The sequence below is a fragment of the Papilio machaon genome, chromosome 14, assembly GCF_912999745.1.
Source record: "Papilio machaon chromosome 14, ilPapMach1.1, whole genome shotgun sequence".
Taxonomy (NCBI): domain Eukaryota; kingdom Metazoa; phylum Arthropoda; class Insecta; order Lepidoptera; family Papilionidae; genus Papilio; species Papilio machaon.
Genome location: NC_059999.1, coordinates 8,096,319 through 8,118,643, shown reverse-complemented (window position 1 = coordinate 8,118,643; position 22,325 = coordinate 8,096,319). Strand labels below are relative to the sequence as shown.

General features: G+C 41.9%; 1 protein-coding gene across 1 annotated transcript; it reads left to right on the top strand.

The window, feature by feature from the left end:
* Nucleotides 1-218: 218 nt before the first annotated feature.
* On the top strand, nt 219-20,957 carry LOC106708442 (protein stoned-B). Its single transcript, XM_014499953.2, has 16 exons — nt 219-305; nt 7,832-10,144; nt 10,213-11,693; nt 11,767-11,932; nt 12,005-12,150; nt 12,344-12,509; nt 12,695-12,910; nt 16,480-16,624; nt 16,709-16,837; nt 17,088-17,193; nt 17,579-17,747; nt 17,930-18,044; nt 18,426-18,589; nt 18,831-18,985; nt 19,056-19,263; nt 19,363-20,957. Exons 2-16 carry the CDS (start codon nt 7,863-7,865, stop codon nt 19,496-19,498), a joined length of 5,784 nt encoding a protein of 1,927 aa, XP_014355439.2. The 5' UTR covers nt 219-305; nt 7,832-7,862; the 3' UTR covers nt 19,499-20,957.
* The last annotated feature ends 1,368 nt before the right edge of the window (nt 20,958-22,325 follow it).

Here is a 22,325-nt window from a genome sequence, read left to right as displayed (position 1 = left end):
TTTGAGTTATGAGAGAAGGAAATCGATTCGAGATGTAGGAAAAAGAATGTCCGTTATTACATAACAAGGGCAAAATTGCGAAGGGGCTGAGAACGGCGAGCGGGACGGGTTAGGACGGGGGGAGGGGACGTTGCAAGTACTGTGACTGAAAGCAAAATGAGGCGCGCGCAGGTCCGCGGGGGCGAGCGGAGCAGGCGGTGTTCGGTCGATAGCGCAGCTCAGCTCAGTGCCGAGCGGCGGTGCCCCGAGCACAGTGATCAGCTCGCCCTGACCGAGTCCGTGACCGTTCGCGTGTTGCCATGAAGGTACTGACGCCTAGCCGTTAGCCGTAGAGCGGTAGTCGTATGAGATAGCCGTAGGTCTCGCCGGCTGCAGTCGGTTCGGTACGTGTCCCGCGCTCGCCGTGCCCGCGGTCGCCGTCTCTCGCCTTCACTAGTCGACCGACGTTCACCATCACACACCGTCACATCGCCAACTTTGACTTGCTGCTCTCGCGGCGGATTTACAGCTCACCCTCTCTTCATTCATCTCGTTGCTATCGACATATTATACTTAATTAATCATCTTCGCTGTTAAAATGTTACTACTAGACTATGTAACTGTCATAGTAGGTATATTTTTTTTATTTCATATCCCCGCATAATATTTAGGACCCGCTTCCACAGCAAAAGTGGAGTTGCGACGAGCGACGGGCGATGTGCAGCGGGCGACGGGGGATGAGACGAGCCGAGCAATCGATACCCGGCCGCGGGCCACGGGCGGCGCGGAGCAGTCCCGCACTGCCCACGCTTTATATATTCTTATTGTTCAGCAATTTTGATATTCCCCTTATTGGATATAAACTAGTAAAAAAATGACCATTATTACTAAAACATATATTTTACTCTTAAATACATTTAGCGTTGTTGCGAAAATCTGAAGTGAAGCTTTTTTCCTAGTGTTGTTAAATTTTCGTGTTCTAATATATTAAATAGAAGTTGTTGGTTTTCTCGTTTTTCGTCTTATGTGCATCAGAGAGACAGTCGCGCCAATGTCGTGGGCACTCATTTCATCATATTTCATTGCGATTTTTAGTCGTGGGTGTGTTAAAGAGATGGAATCTCTTGAGTGCTAACCTTTTTTTATGGTATGACATAAGGTTGAATACCTATTAGAGAAATAATATTTAGACAGAGAATGTCACTTATCTTTAAAATAATGTTCGTGTCATGTGTGTAACTAATTTATGTTATTTTAATATTATGTTTGTTCCTATTATATATACAATTCCTTAACTTCCACTGTGTATTTTTATCTTTGCTTAGTGTGCCACTAACTGACACACCATTAGGTTATAGACCAGCATCGAAGGAATTTGTTGAATAATGGACAACAATGGGAGTGCTGTCAGCACAGCACAAATCGACAGTAGGTCGCATAGTTCCCAAGGAAATAATATAAATTCGAGTCTGCCCGCCATGGAGAAACTTGACGGCAGTATAGATTACAGCACATGGAAGTTCATGATGGAACTATATCTCATCCATGATGACCTGTGGCAATACACAATGACGACACCAGATGCAGGTGACATCGCTGACGTCAGGAGAGATCAACGGGCAAGAGCAAAAATTTGCTTAATGATTAAACCACACTGCCTTGTTCATGTACGTCACGCAAAGTCTGCAAAAGAAGCATGGGATGCTCTCAAGGCCGCTTTTGAAGATAAGGGTCTAAACAACCGGTGCAGATTATTGTCTAAGCTAGTCAGTCTGAAGCTAGAACAATTTAATACAGTCAGAGACTATGTCACAAGCATGATGACCTTATCGCAACAACTTAGCGATCTTGGTAAGGAGATTGACGATGAATTGTTAGCAGCATTGATGCTTCAAGGCCTGACCGATACCTTTCAACCTGTGAGATTAGCGTTGGAGAATTCAAACACAGAATTGACAACCGACTATGTCAAAACAAAACTTTTTCAAATGGAAGACACATATCAAGCAACTTCAAGTAATGTGTCAAATGCACTACAAGCTAAAGGCAAATGTCAGAGAGACAAGAAGCCACAGAAGTCTTCGAGTAGACCGCGCATTATCAAATGCTTTATATGTGATGGCCCGCATAAAGCGAAAGATTGTCCAAAGAACCCCAAAGCGAATAAAGAAGCACTGACATCATTTGCGATGGCGACAGCCGGCAGAGGAGGAACCGGAGAGTGGATCCTGGACTCTGGCGCGTCAAACCATATGACAAATAGAAGAGAGTGGTTAAGAGACATTAAGAAATTAGATAAGCGTGTAAAAATAGCTTGTGCAAATGGTGAAACTGTTTATGCTGAAGAAGTTGGTAATGTGGTCAATGAGGAAAGGGATGTATCGATTAGAGAAGTATTATATGTTCCTAAATTAGCAACTAATTTATTAAGTGTGAGCACAATCGCAAGTAGAAATTTAGTTGTTGTGTTTGATAAAGCTGGTTTTAAAATTATGAAAGCAGATGGATGTAAGGTGACTGGTGAAGTTTCGCATGCAGGCACTGTAGAGAACGGTGTATATAAAGTGCAGTATTGTTCGCAGGAAGTAGCATTAACCATTACAGCTACAGACCAGATGATATTGTGGCATAGGCGATTAGGACACCTCGGGGTACGCAACCTTACATTGCTTAAAAGTCGAATGGCGCAAGGGGTAAGTTTTTCTGACACTTCTGCTAAACTAGAGTGTAAAGCTTGTGTTATGGGAAAACAGACGAGGCAGCCATTTAAGAAAACTGGTGCAAGTAGAGCAAAAGAGATTTTAGGTTTAGTCCATAGTGACGTCTGTGGACCTATGAGGGAAAAATCGTACGGAGGTTATCGATATTTCCTTACATTTATTGACGATTTCACTAGGAAGACGTTTGGTTATTTCTTAAAAGAAAAATCGGAGGTTTTCGAAAAATTTGTTGAATTCGTTAAACTGACAGAGCGTCAGACAGGGAAGAAACTAAAAGTGATACGATCCGATAATGGTAAAGAGTTTGTCAACAGGCGGATGGAACAGTTCTGCAAAGCAAGAGGAATTTGTCACCAACTTACGGTGGCATACACACCGGAGCAAAATGGAGTTGCAGAGCGTGCTAACAGAACTATCACTGAAAAAGCAAGAACTATGCTAGAAGAAGCTGGTTTGAGTCGACGGCTGTGGGCTGAAGCAGTAAACACTGCTATATATCTGAAAAATAGATCACCTACAGTAGCTGTACGAAATAAAACGCCAGAAGAGGCGTGGACTGGGAAGAAAGTTGATCTTAGCTTCCTAAGAGTGTTCGGTTGCAAGGCTTATCTACATGTTCCTGATCAGAAAAGGAAGAAGTGGGACCCTAAGAGCAAAGAGTTAGTGTTAGTCGGATATTGTGAACAAACAAAGGGCTACCGGTTGGTTGATCCCACAACATTCGAGCTTCATAAGGGTAGAGACGTCATCTTCTTCGAGAACCAAACATGTGGAAGCAAAAGAGAAGAACCGGAAAAGGAAACTGTACCGCCGACAGATACGGTCATTGAACTGGAAGGAGTTCCAGAAACAACCAACGCTGAAGCAATCCCAAGCGAAAGTGGACTGCAGGAGTCAATACACGATCAGGACGGAGATGTGACTCCCCAGAACGAAACAGCTGAAGTGGATGATGACGTATGGGCGACATCTGATGAGAGAGAAGACTCAGATGCTGAGGATAACTTACCTGTTAATGAACCTGAGGAGTCTAACAGAAGATATCCTCTAAGAGAAAGGAAAGCAAAGCAGTTTCCAGATTATATAACTTACCAAGCTACTGCAGCTTCGCAGGACCCACAAACTGTTCAAGATGCGTTGTCAAGGCGTGACAGAGATAAGTGGAAAGCTGCAATTGAGGAGGAGCTAGAGGCCCTCAGGAAAAATAATACATGGACGCTTGTAAAGCCACCAAGCTCGTGTAACTTAGTTGATTCTAAATGGTTATTTAAAATCAAAGAAGAGGCGGGGGAGAAGACTCGTTACAAAGCACGACTTGTTGCGAGAGGCTTTAGCCAGCGTAGAGGTGTTGATTTCTTTGACACGTTTTCACCTGTTGTCAGACATAGCTCCTTAAGAGTTCTGATAGCTTTAGCAGCTAAGCTAAAACTAAACATTGACCAGATGGATGTGAAGACGGCCTTCTTAAATGGTGATTTAAGCGAAGTCGTCTATATGAAGCAACCCGAAGGATTTGAGGCTAAGGGCAAGAAGGATTATGTTTGTCGCTTACAAAAATCCCTATACGGGTTGAAGCAAGCCCCAAGAGCTTGGAATACCAAACTACACAAGGAGTTGATAAAATTGGGTTTCAAGAGATCCGAAAATGAGCCGTGTGTCTATACGAGGTCACAAGATGGAAAAATCGTCATTTTAGCTGTGTACGTCGATGACATACTCATTTTTTGGAATGATAAACAAGAGATGCTTAAAGTGAAAAAAGACTTAACTTCTAGATTTGAGATGAAAGATCTAGGGAAAGCAGAGTTAATGTTAGGAATTCACATCGAACAAAGTTCAAATGGTATCAAATTGCACCAAGAGAGGTATGTGCAAAAGCTTTTAAAGATGTACAACATGGAGGACTGTAAACCGGTTGACACTCCAAGTGTTGTAGGTCAGAAGTTAGAGAAGCCCACACATGGTAGAAAACCAGATAAGAAACTACCTTATCGGGCACTTATTGGGTCACTCCTATATCTGGCGGTGTGCACTAGACCAGACATTGCACATGCAGTCAATTACTTGAGCCAATTCAATGAGTGCTACGAGGAGCAACATTGGATAGCAGCCAAAAGAGTACTTCGTTACTTAAAAGGAACGAAGAAACATGGAGTGATGTATAAAAAGGAAAAACATCACAAGATCCTTGAGGGATACGCAGACGCTGACTTTGCTGGTGACAGCGATCGACGTTCATACTCGGGCTGGATATTCCTTATTCAAGGAGGAGCAGTGTCATGGCAGAGCACCAAACAACGTACAGTGGCACTTAGTACTGCAGAGGCAGAATATGTTGCTTTATCAGAAGCAACTAAGGAGGCTGTATTTTTGAGAAGATTTATAACTGAGATGACTAATGGACAGGAAACTGTATCCACTACAGTTTATTCAGATAGTCAGTCAGCTATAGCAATAGCTAACAATCCGGTTCATCACCAGAGGACAAAGCATGTGGACATACGCTATCATTTTGTTCGGAATGCTATAGAAGATGGTGTAGTTAGGTTGGAGTACAAGCAGACAGAGAGAATGGTTGCTGATGCTCTAACAAAGCCTTTGTCGAAAGGAAAATTTGGGTGGTGTGTGATTGGAATGGGATTGTGCGAATGAGGGTGCATGAGTTATTATTAGTTCTGTTCTTATAGAGTGTTAAGATACAAGCACGCACGAGATTCAGGAGGAGTGTTAAAGAGATGGAATCTCTTGAGTGCTAACCTTTTTTTATGGTATGACATAAGGTTGAATACCTATTAGAGAAATAATATTTAGACAGAGAATGTCACTTATCTTTAAAATAATGTTCGTGTCATGTGTGTAACTAATTTATGTTATTTTAATATTATGTTTGTTCCTATTATATATACAATTCCTTAACTTCCACTGTGTATTTTTATCTTTGCTTAGTGTGCCACTAACTGACACACCATTAGGGTGAGATTTCATTTAAGTTCTCCTCGGACATAGAGAGGAACATAAGGGTCTTCAGAATTGAAGAGTAATTTTTGTTTTGAGGGTATAATATGAGGCTTATAAATCATGGCGCAAGTCGCGCCGCCGCCGCAATAAAGATTTCATCACAATAGGACTTTAAAACGATGCAATGTTGCCGTGTCATTGCCAAGGGCCACGGCATTATAATACACACTGACTATAATAATTAATTACCGACTTATTTCATATTTATTCTATGATAGAAATTCTATTTTATAATATTAGGTCCTTACATATGAAATTGGCGTTTTTCGTACTGGCCACTTTAATCACGAATTTCTTATCTTTGGTAAGGAATTCCAAATTCAAATTTGTACAGCTATAGACTCATGTATTTGTGGTTCGATGACCGTCATTCATTTGTTTTTTTTCTTCTGTTTTTTTCTGTTTGCGTCACTCATTTTACAAAATGGAAAACTTAAAATATCGCATTATTTACGAGTACGAGTTCCGCCGTGGCACTAGTGCTGCGGAAACGACTCGAAGGGTGAATGATGTGTATGGCGGTCGTGTTGTAAAAGAAAACACAGTTCGTTTTTGGTTCCAACGTTTTCGTTCTGGAAATTTCGACCTGCAGAACAAGCCCCGTGGACGGCCTGAGACTCAAGTTGATAATGAAGAGCTGAAGGCTATTGTGGAAGCGGATCCATCGCAAACTACGTCCGAGTTAGCTGCAGGCTGCGATGTTAGTGATAAAACTGTTTTAATTCACTTGAAGCAAATTGGGAAGATTAAAAAGCTTGAAAGGTGGGTACCTCACGAATTGACTGAAGCAAACCGGCAAACGCGCGTCGACTGTTGCGTTACATTACTAAACCGGCACCATAATGAAGGTATTTTAAACCGAATCATTACCTGTGATGAAAAATGGGTTCTTTACGATAATCGGAAGCGCTCAGCGCAATGGTTGGATCCTGGCCAGCCAGCCAAATCCTGCCCCAAGCGAAAATTAACCCCAAAAAATTACTTGTAAGCGTTTGGTGGACTAGTGCCGGTATTGTTCATTACAGTTTTCTCAAATCTGGCCAGACTATTAAGGCTGATGTCTATTGTCAGCAATTGCAAACCATGATGGAAAAGCTAGCGGCTAAACAACCTAGGCTGGTCAATCGCTCCACGCCACTGCTGCTTCACGACAACGCTAGACCACACACTGCGCAACAGACGGCTACTAAATTAGAAGAGCTTCAATTGGAAAGTCTAAGACATCCTCCGTACTCCCCGGACCTTCATCTCCATCAGATTACCATTTTTTACGAAATTTGGATAACTTCTAGCAAGGGAAAAAATTCAACTCCGATGGGGCAGTCCAAATCGCCTTCAAAGATTTTATTGATTCCCGACCGACTGGTTTTTTTAGTAAAGGGATCAATGAACTACCTATGAGATGGCAAAAGTGCATAGAAAATAATGGTTCATACTTTGATTAATTAAATATCTTATATTAAAAAATATTCGACTTTTTGTTCCTCCCATACAAAACGCCAATTTCATATGTAAGGACCTAATATACGAGTATGAGGTCCTAGATATTTAGACAACACTTACTTTTGGCAGGTACTTACCTACCAATGCATTTATGTATTATTGAAACTGTACAAGGATAAAACAATCGTTTAACAATGAATCAATTTAAACGAAAAATAATGTACTTTCTACCATAAAATATTTGAAATATTAAAAATGCTAAGTTTCGCTACGCAGCTATTTCCGTTACAAAAAGTTGTAAAAATCTAGTCACTAAGTTCCCGTATATATATAAGGGTAATGACTTGGCAATTACACAACGCCATCATTTAGAAAGGACGTTCTATTAGATCCGTACTAACTAATAAGTAGTGAAGAGTAAGATTCTTTTATTACAAGAATGTCGTACCGTGTACTGCTATTATGATCTAATTCGCTGTTGAAGGTTATCCTACTTGTGCCCCAGTCTAGTAATTCGACAATTTGAGATTCGCAAACGAATCGAAGTTATGTAAGAATGTATTCATTTTCCCCTCTAGGCGAACCTTTACTAATAGAGTGGCCTCAATTCAGATAACTTTTGCCTGTCTTTTGCCCAGCAAATATTTTTAAACGCTTTTTTCTTGTTCCAGCAACACAGATTCAATAAAATAAGCTCATATAATGCTAAAATTACCCAAAGGCCTTAAAAAGAAGAAAAAGGGTAAAAAGTCTAAGCGTAAAGGGGAGGAAGAACTTTTTACAGAAGAAGAATTAGAAAAATATAGAAGAGAACATCAACAGCAACAAACTGAAAGTGGAGATACTGCCGTAAAAGAAAATGAAGAGTGGTCGAAATTCAAAGATTTGACGACTGGAATAGATTCTGTGCTTAAGAAAACTCAAGGTGATTTAGATCGAATCAAATCTACTTCATTTTTTCAACGCGTTCAACCTAAAGAGGAGGAGCCGCAAATCAAAGAAGCTCCCACGAGGCCTGTCGTAGAAGTCACTGAGGCTGATTTCCCTCAACTTTTACAAACTACAACTGATGCTGATGAAGATAAAAGTGACTACGGATTAACTGATGAAGAGTCCGAGGAAGAGGAACAGGACGACATCTTTGACACTTCTTACGTGGAAGCCGTTGAACGCGGCGAAGTAAAACTCGCATACGTACCAGACTCCCCTGAAGAATTTCAAGACGATGGATTGTTTGATACATCTCATGTCGAAGCGTTAATCAAAGGACAAGACATTAAGAGTAAGGGGGACAAAAAGACCTTAGACATTGGAGTCGCCGTTGAAGTTCTTACGGGTCGCATTGATAATTTAACTGTTACATCCAAAAAGCGCAAACGAATAATTCCTGGAGATCTCTTATTAGAGAGTGTTGACTCAGAATTGCCAGTAGTTGCAAAAACTACCGAGAATGAACCAATAGAATCAAGTATATTGGATGCTGATACTGACATTCCTATAACAACACCTATCGATCTGAGTGTATCTCTCCATACGTCGCTATTACAACAAAATAAAAGCATCAGTAAAGAAAGTATTTCAGACCCTGCCAGTGGCGACACAAAAAAAACAAAAACTGACGAAGATGAGGATGATGAATTTACATTATTAGCAACAGAATCACTTGAAACAAAACCTCAAGTAATAAAACTAGAAGAAAAAGAAATTAAAGTCGAACCCGTCATTAAAGAATCCTGGTCTGCTTTTGAAGCCGACAAAAACGAGTCTGTTTTTGCGGAAGGCATAGTTGAAGACCAAATTGAAATATTAGATCCGTATTTAGACCAAGATGATCCTTTTGATACTAGTTTCGCTGATTCTGTGATACCGACTACACAATCAGTAAAAATTGAATCAAAACCAACCATATTAGAAGACGACGAAGACTTTGATCCTCGTGCGGAAGAAGTTCGTGAAAAATTAAATAATCGACGTAAATCATCTGTGAGAATACATTTAACAAATCCTTTGGGCGTAAGAGAATCAATAACATCGGATGATATCATTGAAACTGACGTAAATAAAGTACCACGCGATTTATTAGGTGGTAGTAGTACTGATTTAAGTCAGTTAGGGGATTCGCCACTAGATCCATTGGATGCAAACAATTCTGATATAGATCCGTTTGACACTACCATTGTGGACAAAGTCGTAGCACCAGGAAGAGTTGAACTAAAATTATTGGAGCAAGAATTGATCGGTGCTACGCAATCTGTTATCTATCGCGTGCCAAGTGATCCGGATTTCGATCCACGAGCTGACGAGCCTAAACAACAGGAGCGAAGAGCATCGCGACCAGAGAATCTTACTGTTAGTAAAAGTGTTGTATTTAATGTTGATGGTGTAGAAAGTACTAATCTTGATTCCAAATCCAAGCCAATTAAGCCTTTAACTCCATATTACACAAAAGAGCTTTCAATAACCGAGGACATAAGCGAGACTGGTGAGCTTATTGACAAAGTCAGCGAACAATTGAGTCGAACTCGCTCCGACGAAGATTTGTCTAACAATATAAAATACGTAACTAAAAGACGTCATTCAGAATATCCTCAACTAAAAGGCACAAAAAATAATTTTGACGCAACTGATCTTTTTAATACTGGCAATTTTGACATACAAGCTAAAGTACTTCTGCCTTCAGGACTAAAGTTAGAAAAGGACAACGTTCAGGAAGTTGAAGAAGATCCGTTTGATACTTCCTTTGCGTCTGATATTAAACCGAGTAAAACAGAATTAAAATTATTAGCCAAAGAATTCGATGTCGAAGATTCTAAAGTTATTTCTGAATCTGAAGGAGATCACGACTTTTTAGAGACATCGGACGATATTTTCCAAGTTAAAGCTCTAACACCACAGCCTGTAGGTTTAACGCAATCACAAGAGGACTTTGACCCTTTCGATACTTCTTTTGCAACGGCTCTGAATCCTGGAAAAACAGAGTTAAAATTGCTTGAATCCGAGCTTCTGAATTAATTGTAGACATCATAAAAATGGCTTATAATCCGTTCCTGAGTATGAACGAGCCGTCGGCCCCGGCAACAGCTGATGTACTTAATCCTTTTATGATGGCCGACATTGAATCGTCAGCGTTAACAGGAGACAATCCATTTGTAGCTAGCAATCCCTTTTCAGACTTTGGAGAAAATTATGAGCCACCTGTCGGTGATACAGTTCCTGTTGATATTTTTGGAGGAGAAAGTCCAACAAACTTGGGCGCTAAAAACTTTGAAAATAACCCAATGGATATGTTTATAGGTCAACAGTCGGACTCAGAAAAGTTTACAAAACCAACAGAATTAGATCTGGTCTCTACCATAGTGGATTCACCGAGTCCAACCGTAGGCGAAACGTGCAATCGTGAGCCGCCTACACATTCACTTCCTCCTGAAACACAAAACTTAATTTTAAGTGTGACCGGTCAAATGGAATTTACCAGTTCTCACCTACTCGATCGCATTCCACCAACTCGAACACCCAGCCCGGTATCGGTCCGAGATATTCATTCTCCGAGCCCTACGCCTGATCCGGATTCCCATGAGGAGGGAGCAACGATTGAAAATGTCGACGACAGCAAAAATAAGCCAGCAAGGCCGCCACCGGCACGACCCCCGCGGCCAGCGCCGCCTAGCGTCGTGCCCCCACGACCTCAGGCACCGCCCTGCGCTGTGCCCCCACGACCTGAAGCGCCGCCCAGCGTCGGGGAACCGCGGCAAGTAATGCCATCGGATGACATAAACCTTTTTGATGCACCTGTCCCCGTAGTCACAAAACCAACAAAGGAAGACATTTTAAGTTTGTATTCCGCCCCGAAAAAAGAAGAAAAACAAATCGATTTCTTAAGTGGTGATTTAGAAGATATGCATTCAGACTCGTGCACTGAAATACAGCCTTCGATGAAAAGTATGATTACAACAATAAATTCCAATACGTCAATGTTTCAACATAACATTGTGAGCACCGACAATGTAATGGATGAAACTGCTATTCCTATGGATTGCTCTGAACCCATGGATATTTCACAAACAAATACTTCACCTTTCATGGAAGATATTGATGAAAAGTTCCAAGAATTGACGGAATTAGAAAAAAATCCATTCGACACTGACGACCAAATCGATGACGATTTGCCAAGCTTTGGCAATGGTGTCTCTGATATATTTTCATCACAACCTGAAGACGCTTTTATGTCATCGAGTACAGAGGCTCAAGAAAATCAAAACGAAGCGGTTGTACAAGCCCAACCCACTGAACAATTTCCGGAAGCAGAACACAAAATATTTGTAGAATCCCACGGAGGAACAGTGGTTAATGAAGACATCGCCTTTAATACGGATAGTAGTTACGGCGGGAACAATACAGGTGTTCCGTCCACTTCTGACCTCGGCTGGGATACATCCGAAACCATCGTACAGGAGTCTGGCCAACCATCCGAGGATGCGTTCGACGCGTTTTCCGCTAAATTTGAGTCTGCAACCCCCAGCCACATGCACACGGGTACTTAAAAATAAATTATTAAAATGAAATTCGTGGGCTTTAAAAACTTGTATTTAGTAATACCGCCTTACAGATGCGTGGGGTGACAACGGCGGCGCGGAGGCGGCGCCGAGCGGGTTCGAGGCGGAGGCTTTCGACCCCTTCCTGAGTCTTCAGGCGCCGCCGCCCGCAGCTACGCCGTGCCTCGATCGCCAGGGGTCACGAGACTCCGCCGATGATACGTTCACCGTATTTATTAGGTAGCTCTTAGTTGCCCTAAAGATACATTTATATATGTATGCTACATATTTATGACCTTAATCAATTGGCAGACCCAAAGACGACACGGCCGGAGCAGAGTCGGCGGTGCCCGTGCTGGCTCCGCCACCACGTCCGCACGCGCTGCCGGAGTCTCCGCGCACCAACCCATTCGACAAGGGCGAAGCTGAACTACAGACCGGAATCGACACGCAATTTGGTTAGGACTTACTCATATGTCTTTGTTGTTTTATATTCTGTAATAATTTGAATTTTACAACTGACACCGAGCACAAACCAACGAGTATGAAATTCTATGTAGTGAAAAATGCCGCACTTAGGTTAATATGTTTCTATCATTATTGAAAAAGTCAAGATACCATTCACCAATGCATTCTACATTAAAACTTCAGAAGATAGCCGTCGGCGTTCTGGTGGGGGCGGGGAGACGCCGCCCACGCCGCTGTTTGACGAGGACGTATCGGCGCCGCTGGAGGACTTTCCGCGCACCACGTACACCGGCCCGGGCTGGGAGATGCACCTCCGACAGCCCAATAAGAAAAAAATTACCGGCCAAAGGTACGTAAAAGTTGGGATCAGGAAATAACTTTTCATTTATTTATGCTCCATTCGTTTATTGAATGAAAACATCTGCAAATTGTTAGCTCATTGCAGATGTCTAAATGATTACGCATTCCAGCAGTAGTATTAGGAGTGTAGAACCGAGAACTGGCCCTCCATCGGGGACACGTTGATGTACGCAGGTTTTGGAAGAAGATGTTCGTGAGGCTGGTATATGTGGGCGAGTCGCCGGCTGTGCAGTTGCTGGGCTCTGCGACGGACAAGGAGCCGCTGCAGGAGCTGCCGCTTCAGGCCTGCTACTCCGTATCCGATGTCGGCGCGCAGCAGTTCGACCAGTTCGGCAAGATTTTCACGGTCAAGCTACAGTATGTCTTCTACAAGGAACGCCCAGGCGTCAGGTCGGTCATCTCTTATTTCCACCGCGTTTCTTCAACTTATAATACTTAAGTACTACTCGATTTTTTTTTCTTCTTGTGAGACTACGTATTTAGCGGCGTGTGTTTTGAGTAGAATTCTTTATGGTTTCTATTCGTATAATGTACAAATAAACTGACTGACTTTACCTGAGTTAATAATGTAATTCCTCCAATCCCACTCCAATTTGAATTTTGTGCTATTGAATTATTAAAACTAAACCTTATTGTCGTATGTATATACAGAACGCCATTAGTTGATGCAACAGTATTCCTTAATTCTCTTGAACTACTCGCTACTACTCTGTGTAAATATAAAAACAAGAAAATTATAATGTGCGGTGACTGGAACATAAATATATTAAAAAAAGACAAAAATACTGATACTTTAAATTCCATATTAACTAATAATAACTTTAAGAACCACATAGAAATACCAACACGGAAAAACGCATGCCTAGACCTCATAGTAAGTAACATACAACACACAAAAAGTGCACTTCATTACTTAGCTCTCTCAGACCACGAATCCGCACAATCAGTAAGAGTAAACTTAGAAATCGGCGGAAATATTCGAGAAAGTTCAAGTTTTTGGTTTAAAAATGTTAGAGATTTAAGTGAAGAAAATATAGCAAAATTTAATTATTACATTTCAAACCTATCCTTTTCTGAGGTATACAACTACCAAACAGTAAATGAAGCTTTTGACTCACTACATGAAACCATAACTCTTTTCTACAATCTATGTTTCCCTATCATTAAAGTTAAAGTCACTGGAAAAAATGTAAAAAACAGAGGATTAACAAAAGGCATCAAACGCAGCTGTATTATGAAAAGGACATTATATCTTAAATATCATTTATGTAGGCATAATAAAAAACGCAATAAAATTATATATCATAATTATACTAAAATTCTAAAAAAATGTATATACAAAGCGCAACAAATAGCCAGCCTAAAATATATAAGAAAATCTAAAAACGTGTGTAGAGCAGCATGGCATTTAATCAAAGAGAACACAAATAACATAACATCCAATTCCGAAATAGACTCTATTGAAATTGACAATAAACTACATGATGATCCTAATAAAATATGCGAACTATTTAATAACTACTATATCTCCTTAACCAATAATAATCAAACTGTACATAGTAATAAAGTAGTAAACTCAATTATCCCGGAAAATCCAAAAACTATATTCCTAACCCCGGTAAATAACATAGATATTTATAAAATTATCCTAACCCTAAAAAATACCAACTCTACAGGCTATGATGACATAAACACTAAAGTACTTAAAAAATGCGCAACTAGTCTCGCTAACCCCCTAGCCCATATAATAAATTTATCTTTAACGGAAGGTACTTTCCCAGAACGGTTAAAAAAGTCAATTGTCAAGCCTCTGTATAAAAAAGGAAAAAGAACTGAAATGGGCAACTATCGCCCGATAACATTAATACCTATATTGTCGAAGATCTTTGAAAAGGTTATGTATTATAAGGTGGAACACTTCATGACGTCATGTAGCTTACTTAAACAGGAACAATTTGGATTTAGGAAAAATAGCTCCACTACTTTAGCATGTTTTTCACTGATTAAACAGATAACTGAGAGTCTTAATCATAGAACTAAAGTCTGTAGTATATTCCTAGACATGACGAAAGCTTTCGATTTTGTATGCCATAAAACTCTTCTACTAAAGCTTTCCTCTTACGGTATACGCGGGAAAGCTAATGAATGGATAAAAAGCTATTTAGAGAATAGACAACAATGTGTAGAAATAACAAAAACTAATCAATGCGAACAAAAAATTTTCAGATCCAATTTTAGAGAAAACAATTGTGGCACACCTCAGGGAAGTATATTAGCTCCGCTTCTTTTCCTCATATACATCAATGACCTCCCTGATGCAGTTAACAAAGATTGTATACTTTTTGCCGATGACACTACATTAATAATAAAATGTGAAAACCAAGCACACTTAGAAAAAGAAATTACTAGTACTTTAGATAAGGCTATTAACTGGTTAGAACAAAATAATCTTAAAATAAATATGAATAAAACTAATATTATACAATTTCAAACACTGCAATCACACACAACCGAATTAAACATTCACTACAAAAATAATCAACTTTCAAGTGTTAGCGATTGTGTATTTTTGGGTATAACCGTGGACAAACATTGCAGTTGGAAACCACATATAGAGAAAATTGTCAATAAAACAGATCGATTTGTCTATGTACTAAAGAGGATAAAGCAAATAGTTAACATAAACACTGCACTGATAGCCTACCACGCTTACATATCATCAATTCTGAGATACGGAATAATAATATGGGGTAATTCAGTAGAGGCAGATAAAGTTTTCAAAGCTCAGAAAAAATGTATCAGAGCAATATGTGGTACTCACTTCTTAGATAGTTGCAAACCACTTTTTAAAAGACATCAAATCTTACCATTGCCCTGCCTATACATCTTAGAAATATGTATCTTTGTGAAAAAACACCCTCAATTATTTGAAACATTTAGCGATAGTACATATAGCCGATGTAGACATAAAAATAGACTGCGTTTACCTCAGATAAAGCTTAAATTATTTAAGGAAAATGTTTATTGTATGTGTATCATGATATTTAATAATTTACCTTCAAATATTGTACAATTGCCTTTTACACGGTTTAAAAATCAATTATTTAATTTGCTGTTGGATAAATGCTATTATAGTGTTGAACACTTCCTAGCTGACAATTTACAAAATGTTGACCTAATAATAAATAAATAATTAATGACTAAAATAATCCTACTAATATGATTTTACATAATAAGGTTAAATTTGCATTCAATATAATATTTGCATGCCATACGTGGCAGAATATGTTTGTTCGTCTAATCATGTAACACCATTTGTACCATATTCTGGCAAATAAATTGATTATTATTATTATTATTATAATGTCAAGTAAATGCAAGTGTTGCATTCCAAGTATCAAAAAATCTTGTTGTGCCACTGTCTCCAACTCCCTTCTGATTTGATGGGAAACAGCATTTTTGTGGCGATATATTCAGAACGAATTATCCAACAATATGAACAGTTATAATTAGTGACTTGTGGGCTTTCATATTTTTTTCTAGCTTTTTGGCATAACATGAGCAGTTTTGCCACAGGGGAATAAGTGTATCGAGTGTTTATATAATAGAAGTTATAAACGGGATTAAGAAAGCGTTAAGAAATATGTCTCTAGTTGTAGGTGTAGGTGTAGGGAATAATATAAAATGGCGTATTATTTGATCGTATTAAGCGAGTTCTATTGTATCTTTTAATTGATTTTTGTAGATTTTTGTCTGATATTTCTTATAAACATTCAACCAAATAAGGTCGAATCTAGTGCTAGGATGGTTCTTCACGAGATTAGTCTAATGACGTAATTCGAACCCACGACCGCTAGATTAAACTTAAGCTTAAGCTTTTGGGATATTCTTTGGGAGGCTTCGGGAGTACGAGTATTTTATGCAGTGTGAGTATAGAGGTGTGTGGGCTTTGACCGCAGGCCAGGGCAAGTGACGAAGGCAGAACGCATCACCAGCAAACTGTCACAGTTCGCGGCGTACGCCATGCAAGGCGACTACCAGGGCGTCAAAGAGTTTGGCAGTGACCTACGCAAGCTTGGCCTGCCCGTCGAGCACGCGCCGCAGGTTCGAGCTAGATGGTGTTTTACGAAATAAATGTGCCCATGTTGTCGTGAGATTATAAGCAATAGTAATGTTTGCGGTGCGTAGGTGTCGCAGCTGTTCAAGCTGGGCTCGCTGAGCTACGAGGACGTGAAGCAGTTCTCGTGCTGCGTAGAGGAGGCGCTATTTCGGCTGCCTGCGCACCGCGACCGCGCGCTCACCTACAAAATGGAGGAGGTAATCGGCGCACGAGCACGTCCACGTCGCAACGAATACATTTCTCTAGGTTATTATGGTTCAAAGCGGTCAACGTATGGTCCGTGGAAAAAAGTATCTTATTTTAAGGAATAGGTGTAGGCGGTAACGAAGATTCGGTCGGTCGAGTCGAGTTTGAGCGCATTAGTGCCATCACCCTCATGAGACAGAGCGAAATACCACGTAAGGGCTGGCAGAAGCGGGCAGAGCTGACCGCTCGGCGTGTGCGCAGGTGCAACTGACTGCCGTGGACGAGCTGCACGTGGAGCAGGACGCGGAGGGCGGCGTGCTGAAGCAGATAGCCCGCGTGCGGATCTTTTTCCTTGGCTTCCTCAGTGGTCAGTGCTTTAGCATTATATATACCATCATCATCATCATCATCATCATCATCATTATTAGCCCGAGTTTGTCCACTGCTTAACGTAGTCATATGAATATCATACTGCATCATAATTATAAACATGACTAAGAGTCGCTGCGACTAGAATATAACATTTTACATACATTATATACAATGTTATAAAGCGACCAGACGGTCGGGCAATTCCGATACTCGTATAGCTAGCGCTAGCCCCTGCTTTTATGGTCGATAATGATCGTTAGACATAAGGAGATCATTACTTGCTTGCCTGCTCATACAAAAAAACGCTACTACTTTTGATAAAATGTGAACAAAAATTGACTTACTAAATTCCTCGCATTGGTGTATGTGGGTGTGTGCAGGCATGCCGGATGTGGAGGTGGGGCTGAACGACCTGCGGCGGCAGGGGCGCGAGGTGGTGGGCCGTCACGACATCATCCCCGTCGCCACCGAGGAGTGGATCCGCGTCGAGAACGCAGAGTTCCACGCCTGCGTGCAGCCGCAAGAGTTCGCCGAATCACAGATACTCAAGTGCGCCGAATATGGATAAGGATACAATCTACATTTACATATATCTGCAGATATTTACCACGACTTTTTAAATGTTACGTTACTTTTCCTTTGCATTATTAGGTAATTACGACAAATAGTGCCAGCAAATTGCATATCGAACGAATTACAACAGCTCGATTAGTAATTCAAACATGTTACAGGTTCAAGCCGCCCGACGCGTGCTACATAGAGCTGATGCGGTTCCGTGTGCGGCCGCCCAAGAACCGCGAGCTGCCGCTGCAGCTGAAGGCGGCCTGGTGCGTCGCCGGCAACAAGGTAATCAGCGCTAGTCGCATTTTCCCTGCACTTTCCTCATGGATGTATTACTTTTTTTATAAAAATCTATATATATAAAAGAACGTTGTGTTAGTTACACCATTTATAACTCAAGAACGGCTGAATCGATTTGACTGAAATTTGGTGGGCAGGTAGCTTAGAACCAGGAAAAGGACATAGGATAATTTTTACCCCGTTTTCTATTTTTTTTATTCCGCGCGGACGGAGTCGCGGGTAAAAGCTAGTGCTGTATAAAAAAGAATCTGTATTACATTTTTTTATTCGTCTAAGATAAAACTTGTCAACATAAAATATGTAACTACATACATGTACAATAATGTAGAATTTGAGGAAACTGGAGGTTGTATTGCGCGTGCGCAGGTAGAGCTGCGCGCGGACGTACTGGTGCCGGGGTTCGCGTCACGCGCGCTGGGCCAGGTGCCATGCGAGGACGTCGCCATCCGCTTCCCGATCCCCGAGTGCTGGATATATCTGTTCCGTGTCGAGAAGCACTTCCGATACGGCTCCGTGAAGTCTGCGCACCGGTACCTAGCGCTTCTCACTATGAGGATCATAGACATGTTTACAAACTAAAGGCGACCATACTCTGTGTTTTACCGCATAAAAATTGTTTTTAGTTATCACTAAAAGAAGAGTCATTAATTTTTATCTGTGGAGGTCCTGCGGCGGCGTGAAGCGCGTCCAGACCGCGGACTAAGAAACATATATGTACTTATCTACAACTTACAAATATAATAAAATTCAATAACACAATTTATTTTGCAGACGCACCGGCAAGATCAAAGGCATCGAGCGCTTCCTGGGCGCCGTGGACACGCTCCAGGAGTCTCTGATCGAGGTGACATCGGGCCAGGCCAAATACGAGCACCAGCACCGCGCCATCGTGTGGCGCATGCCACGCCTGCCCAAGGAGGGCCAAGGTGCCTACCTCTTTCTCTGCTCGCATACGATAACAAGAGAACCCATCCAACAGTTGGAAGTGTTTGGCAGGCGCGTACACGACGCACAACCTGGTGTGCCGCATGGCGCTGACCTCGTACGACCAGGTGCCGCCGGAGCTGGCGCCGCACGCCTTCGTCGAGTTCACCATGCCGGCGGCGCAGGTCAGCCACACCACCGTGCGCTCCGTCTCGCTGCAGAACCACGACGCCGACCCGCCCGAGAAGTACGTGCGCTACCTCGCGCGCCACGAGTACATGTGAGTGTCCCCGCCCCACGCCCGCGCCCACGACTGCGCCCACGTCATCCAGATCTTGGCATTGTGATCTTTCATGTTGAAAACCCATCTTTGTTCTAGCGTGGGCATCGAGAGGACGAGCGGGCAGGCGGCGCCGGCGTACGCGCTGGCCGCCGCCGCGCCGCCCACCGCATCGCCCGCCGCCGCACCCGCGGTCCCCGAGCGCGCCCCTTCCTCCGACTCCGACTCCGACTGAGTACACTGAACAGAAAGAAAATGTTGCGCACCGACCGAGCTACCACCTGCGCTAAAAGGCTACTGCTCTCCGCAACGCGCGTCCTCCGCACCGCGGACTGCCGCAGCGCGCGTCCTCCGCACCGCGGACTGCCGCAGCGCGCGTCCTCCGCACCGCGGACTGCCGCACCGCGTGGCCTCCGTACCGCGTTGCCTCTGCACCTGTTGCTGAGCAATCCATCGCCCGGTGCACGAGTGCGAATTGCTATATATAAGAAGAGATTATATAAGAATAAAAAACATAAGCTTCGTAAGCTTAACAAGACATGACATATTGTTTATCGAATAGATTAAAAAGTAATAATTACAGCTATTGAGAACGCTACCGCAAACGTGGCATATTACGTGTGGCGTGCGGTGTGCCATGTGCTATGTAGCACGTGACCGAGCTCGTATCAATGTAACGCAATTGTTTCACTGTGAAGTTCATATTTTTGTACCCACATTTCCTGTAGCTAAAGCATTGTATCGTAATGATTGTGAATGGCAATAAAAGTTATTGTCTGACGGCGCGGTGTGGCCGCACAGCGTGGCCGCACGGCGTGGCCGCGTGGCGTCTTCATATTACGGAGACCACTATTAATATATTTTGAAATAATAATAGTTGAAGATTTTTGTCAAGTAGAATATATGATCGGACGGTAGAAGCGGCCGTCGGCGCTGGAGTGGTACGACCCGATGCGGCCCGCCATCGGTCGCGTCCTCCGACCACCACGGCTATGTGTTGTAGTGTAGGGTCATAGTATTGTTAGCGACAAGCTCGTACAATGTCATACTGATTGTATGTAATATAGTAACTATGTTATAATAATTATAAGTTTAGAATATTCTAGCAAGCGAAAAGTTTGTCTTGTCTATTGTGTTATTTTGTCAGTGTTCCAGATCACAGTTCAAAGTTAGTTACGACGTGAAATATATCTTTATTTAGCAGATATTAGTGAAACTATAAATATTCACATATGACTATAATGTAAATGTATATACGTTACTGTTTTCCTAAGGTATTGTATGTGTTTAGTGAAAAAGACAACGCACCCCCTCCTCATGCGCCGCTCCACTAAAGTCCAAATGGGTACTGGACAGATATGATGCTCTGCACGCAGTGGGAGCAGTGCGGAGGGAGGAGGAGCATGTCACGTTGTCGATCTTAATCATATGTAAACTTATATAACTACTATCAAATCTACATTCATATATGAGCTCAAACTCCTATTATACGTAACAAAGTTTTCGGTCTTGCAGCAAATATTTAAAATGTAGAGATATTAACATATTGGAGTCTTTAAATTCTATGATATTCAGTTATAATCCTATAGGATGCTATGTAAAAATTGATATGTTTCTATAGTTTGTTGTTTCCCTGTCCGCGGGCCCCCCCCCCCCATGGCCGGCTATTGTTTTGTTGTCAATAAACACATGTAACGGCAACGCTTGTTTTACTCTAATCCTTTCTCCCTTATTCGAAAACTTCAGATGACGGTTCCGCGCTATTGGTACTTACCATATTGCTACGACTGCTTGCTGCCTGGAATAATCAAAGGAAAGAGATATATACTAATATTCAAGCTGCTAGAAAAGTAGCCTATATCCTTTCTCTGACAGACAGACAGACGGACAGAGTTATTTTCGTATTTATAATATTAGTAATCATTACATTGTATCTGAGAATTTACGTTTCCCTTATTATTCTCCCGCTGTGCATTTTTGCTGGAACTGAGTAAATGCGGAAGTGCAAACACTTGTTTTATGCGGGCGTTGTGCGCCCGCGCCTTTGCCGCGCTTCACCCGCGCCTCAGTGCTTGTGCATATCTAATGTGCGGGCGCGTGTTCTTAGCCGCCAGGCGTTTGTGCGAGCGATTGAAGCAAACCGCTTAAACTTACTAGTAGTAGTAACTCCACCGCTAGTTAGATGTTAACACTCTCATTTAACTTCGTATGTTTGAAATTGTAGCTAGCTCGCCCGCACCCGCTCCCCCGTGTTTATTGGGAACACTCTCCCAGCCTACTCACAACCGTGAGTGGTAGTTTTTTTTTGTTATAACTAACGTTTGTATATTTTCTTTAATGAAAATTATTTTTGTTGCTTTTGAAATTAAAATTAGATCATTAAATTGTTGAAAATGACAGGAAGAGGCGTAACGCTCACACACATCGAGCAACTCGTCATATCCCTTCGATATTGAGATCTGTATGACATTAGTGCTTGGCTTATTTACAAGAGGGAACTCGTTATGTGGAAAATCATTGGGCTATCATCGGAGTGTCACATTTTTAGATTTTTTGAATTAATTATTATCGGTAAATGTATTACATCTATGCCAAATTTAATCGAGATCCGTTGAGCCGTTCTGAAGAAGGTATCTCTTCTAACAAACATCCATCCATCCAAACATTCGCATTTATAAAATTAGTAAGATATTAACGATAATGTTACGGTTGTCTAATGGCAATGGCAACTTAATTCTTTATATACACAGCTCTGCTGCTATAACGACCACTTACTAATTTAGATAATTAAACTAATTGTTTCGCGATAAAAGTGCCCTTTTTAATAGTGCAGAGGGTAAGTAGAGTTCCAAGGCCGAGTGCAATATGTAGGTTAGGGGAGTACGGAGTCCGTGCAACGGTGGGCGCGGGCGGGGCGCGACGCATGCGCGGCGTGTCCGGAACGCGCAGGCTCGGCGCGGCGCTCGATGGCGTTGAGTAGCGGCTCGCGGCCAGCGCCGACCCGCGGCCGCCCGCCGACTCTAAGCCAAATCTATTACGTTAATGTGTGTTAAATAATTTCA

Excerpts from the sequence above, each read along its gene's own strand:
- LOC106708442 (XM_014499953.2), top strand. The coding sequence starts at position 7,863 with ATGCTAAAATTACCCAAAGGCCTTAAAAAGAAGAAAAAGGGTAAAAAG. Across the intron at positions 12,911-16,479 it reads AAGGAACGCCCAGGCGTCAG|GCCAGGGCAAGTGACGAAGG; the intron begins GTCGGTCATCTC and ends CTTTGACCGCAG. Across the intron at positions 17,194-17,578 it reads TTTCCTTGGCTTCCTCAGTG|GCATGCCGGATGTGGAGGTG; the intron begins GTCAGTGCTTTA and ends GGGTGTGTGCAG.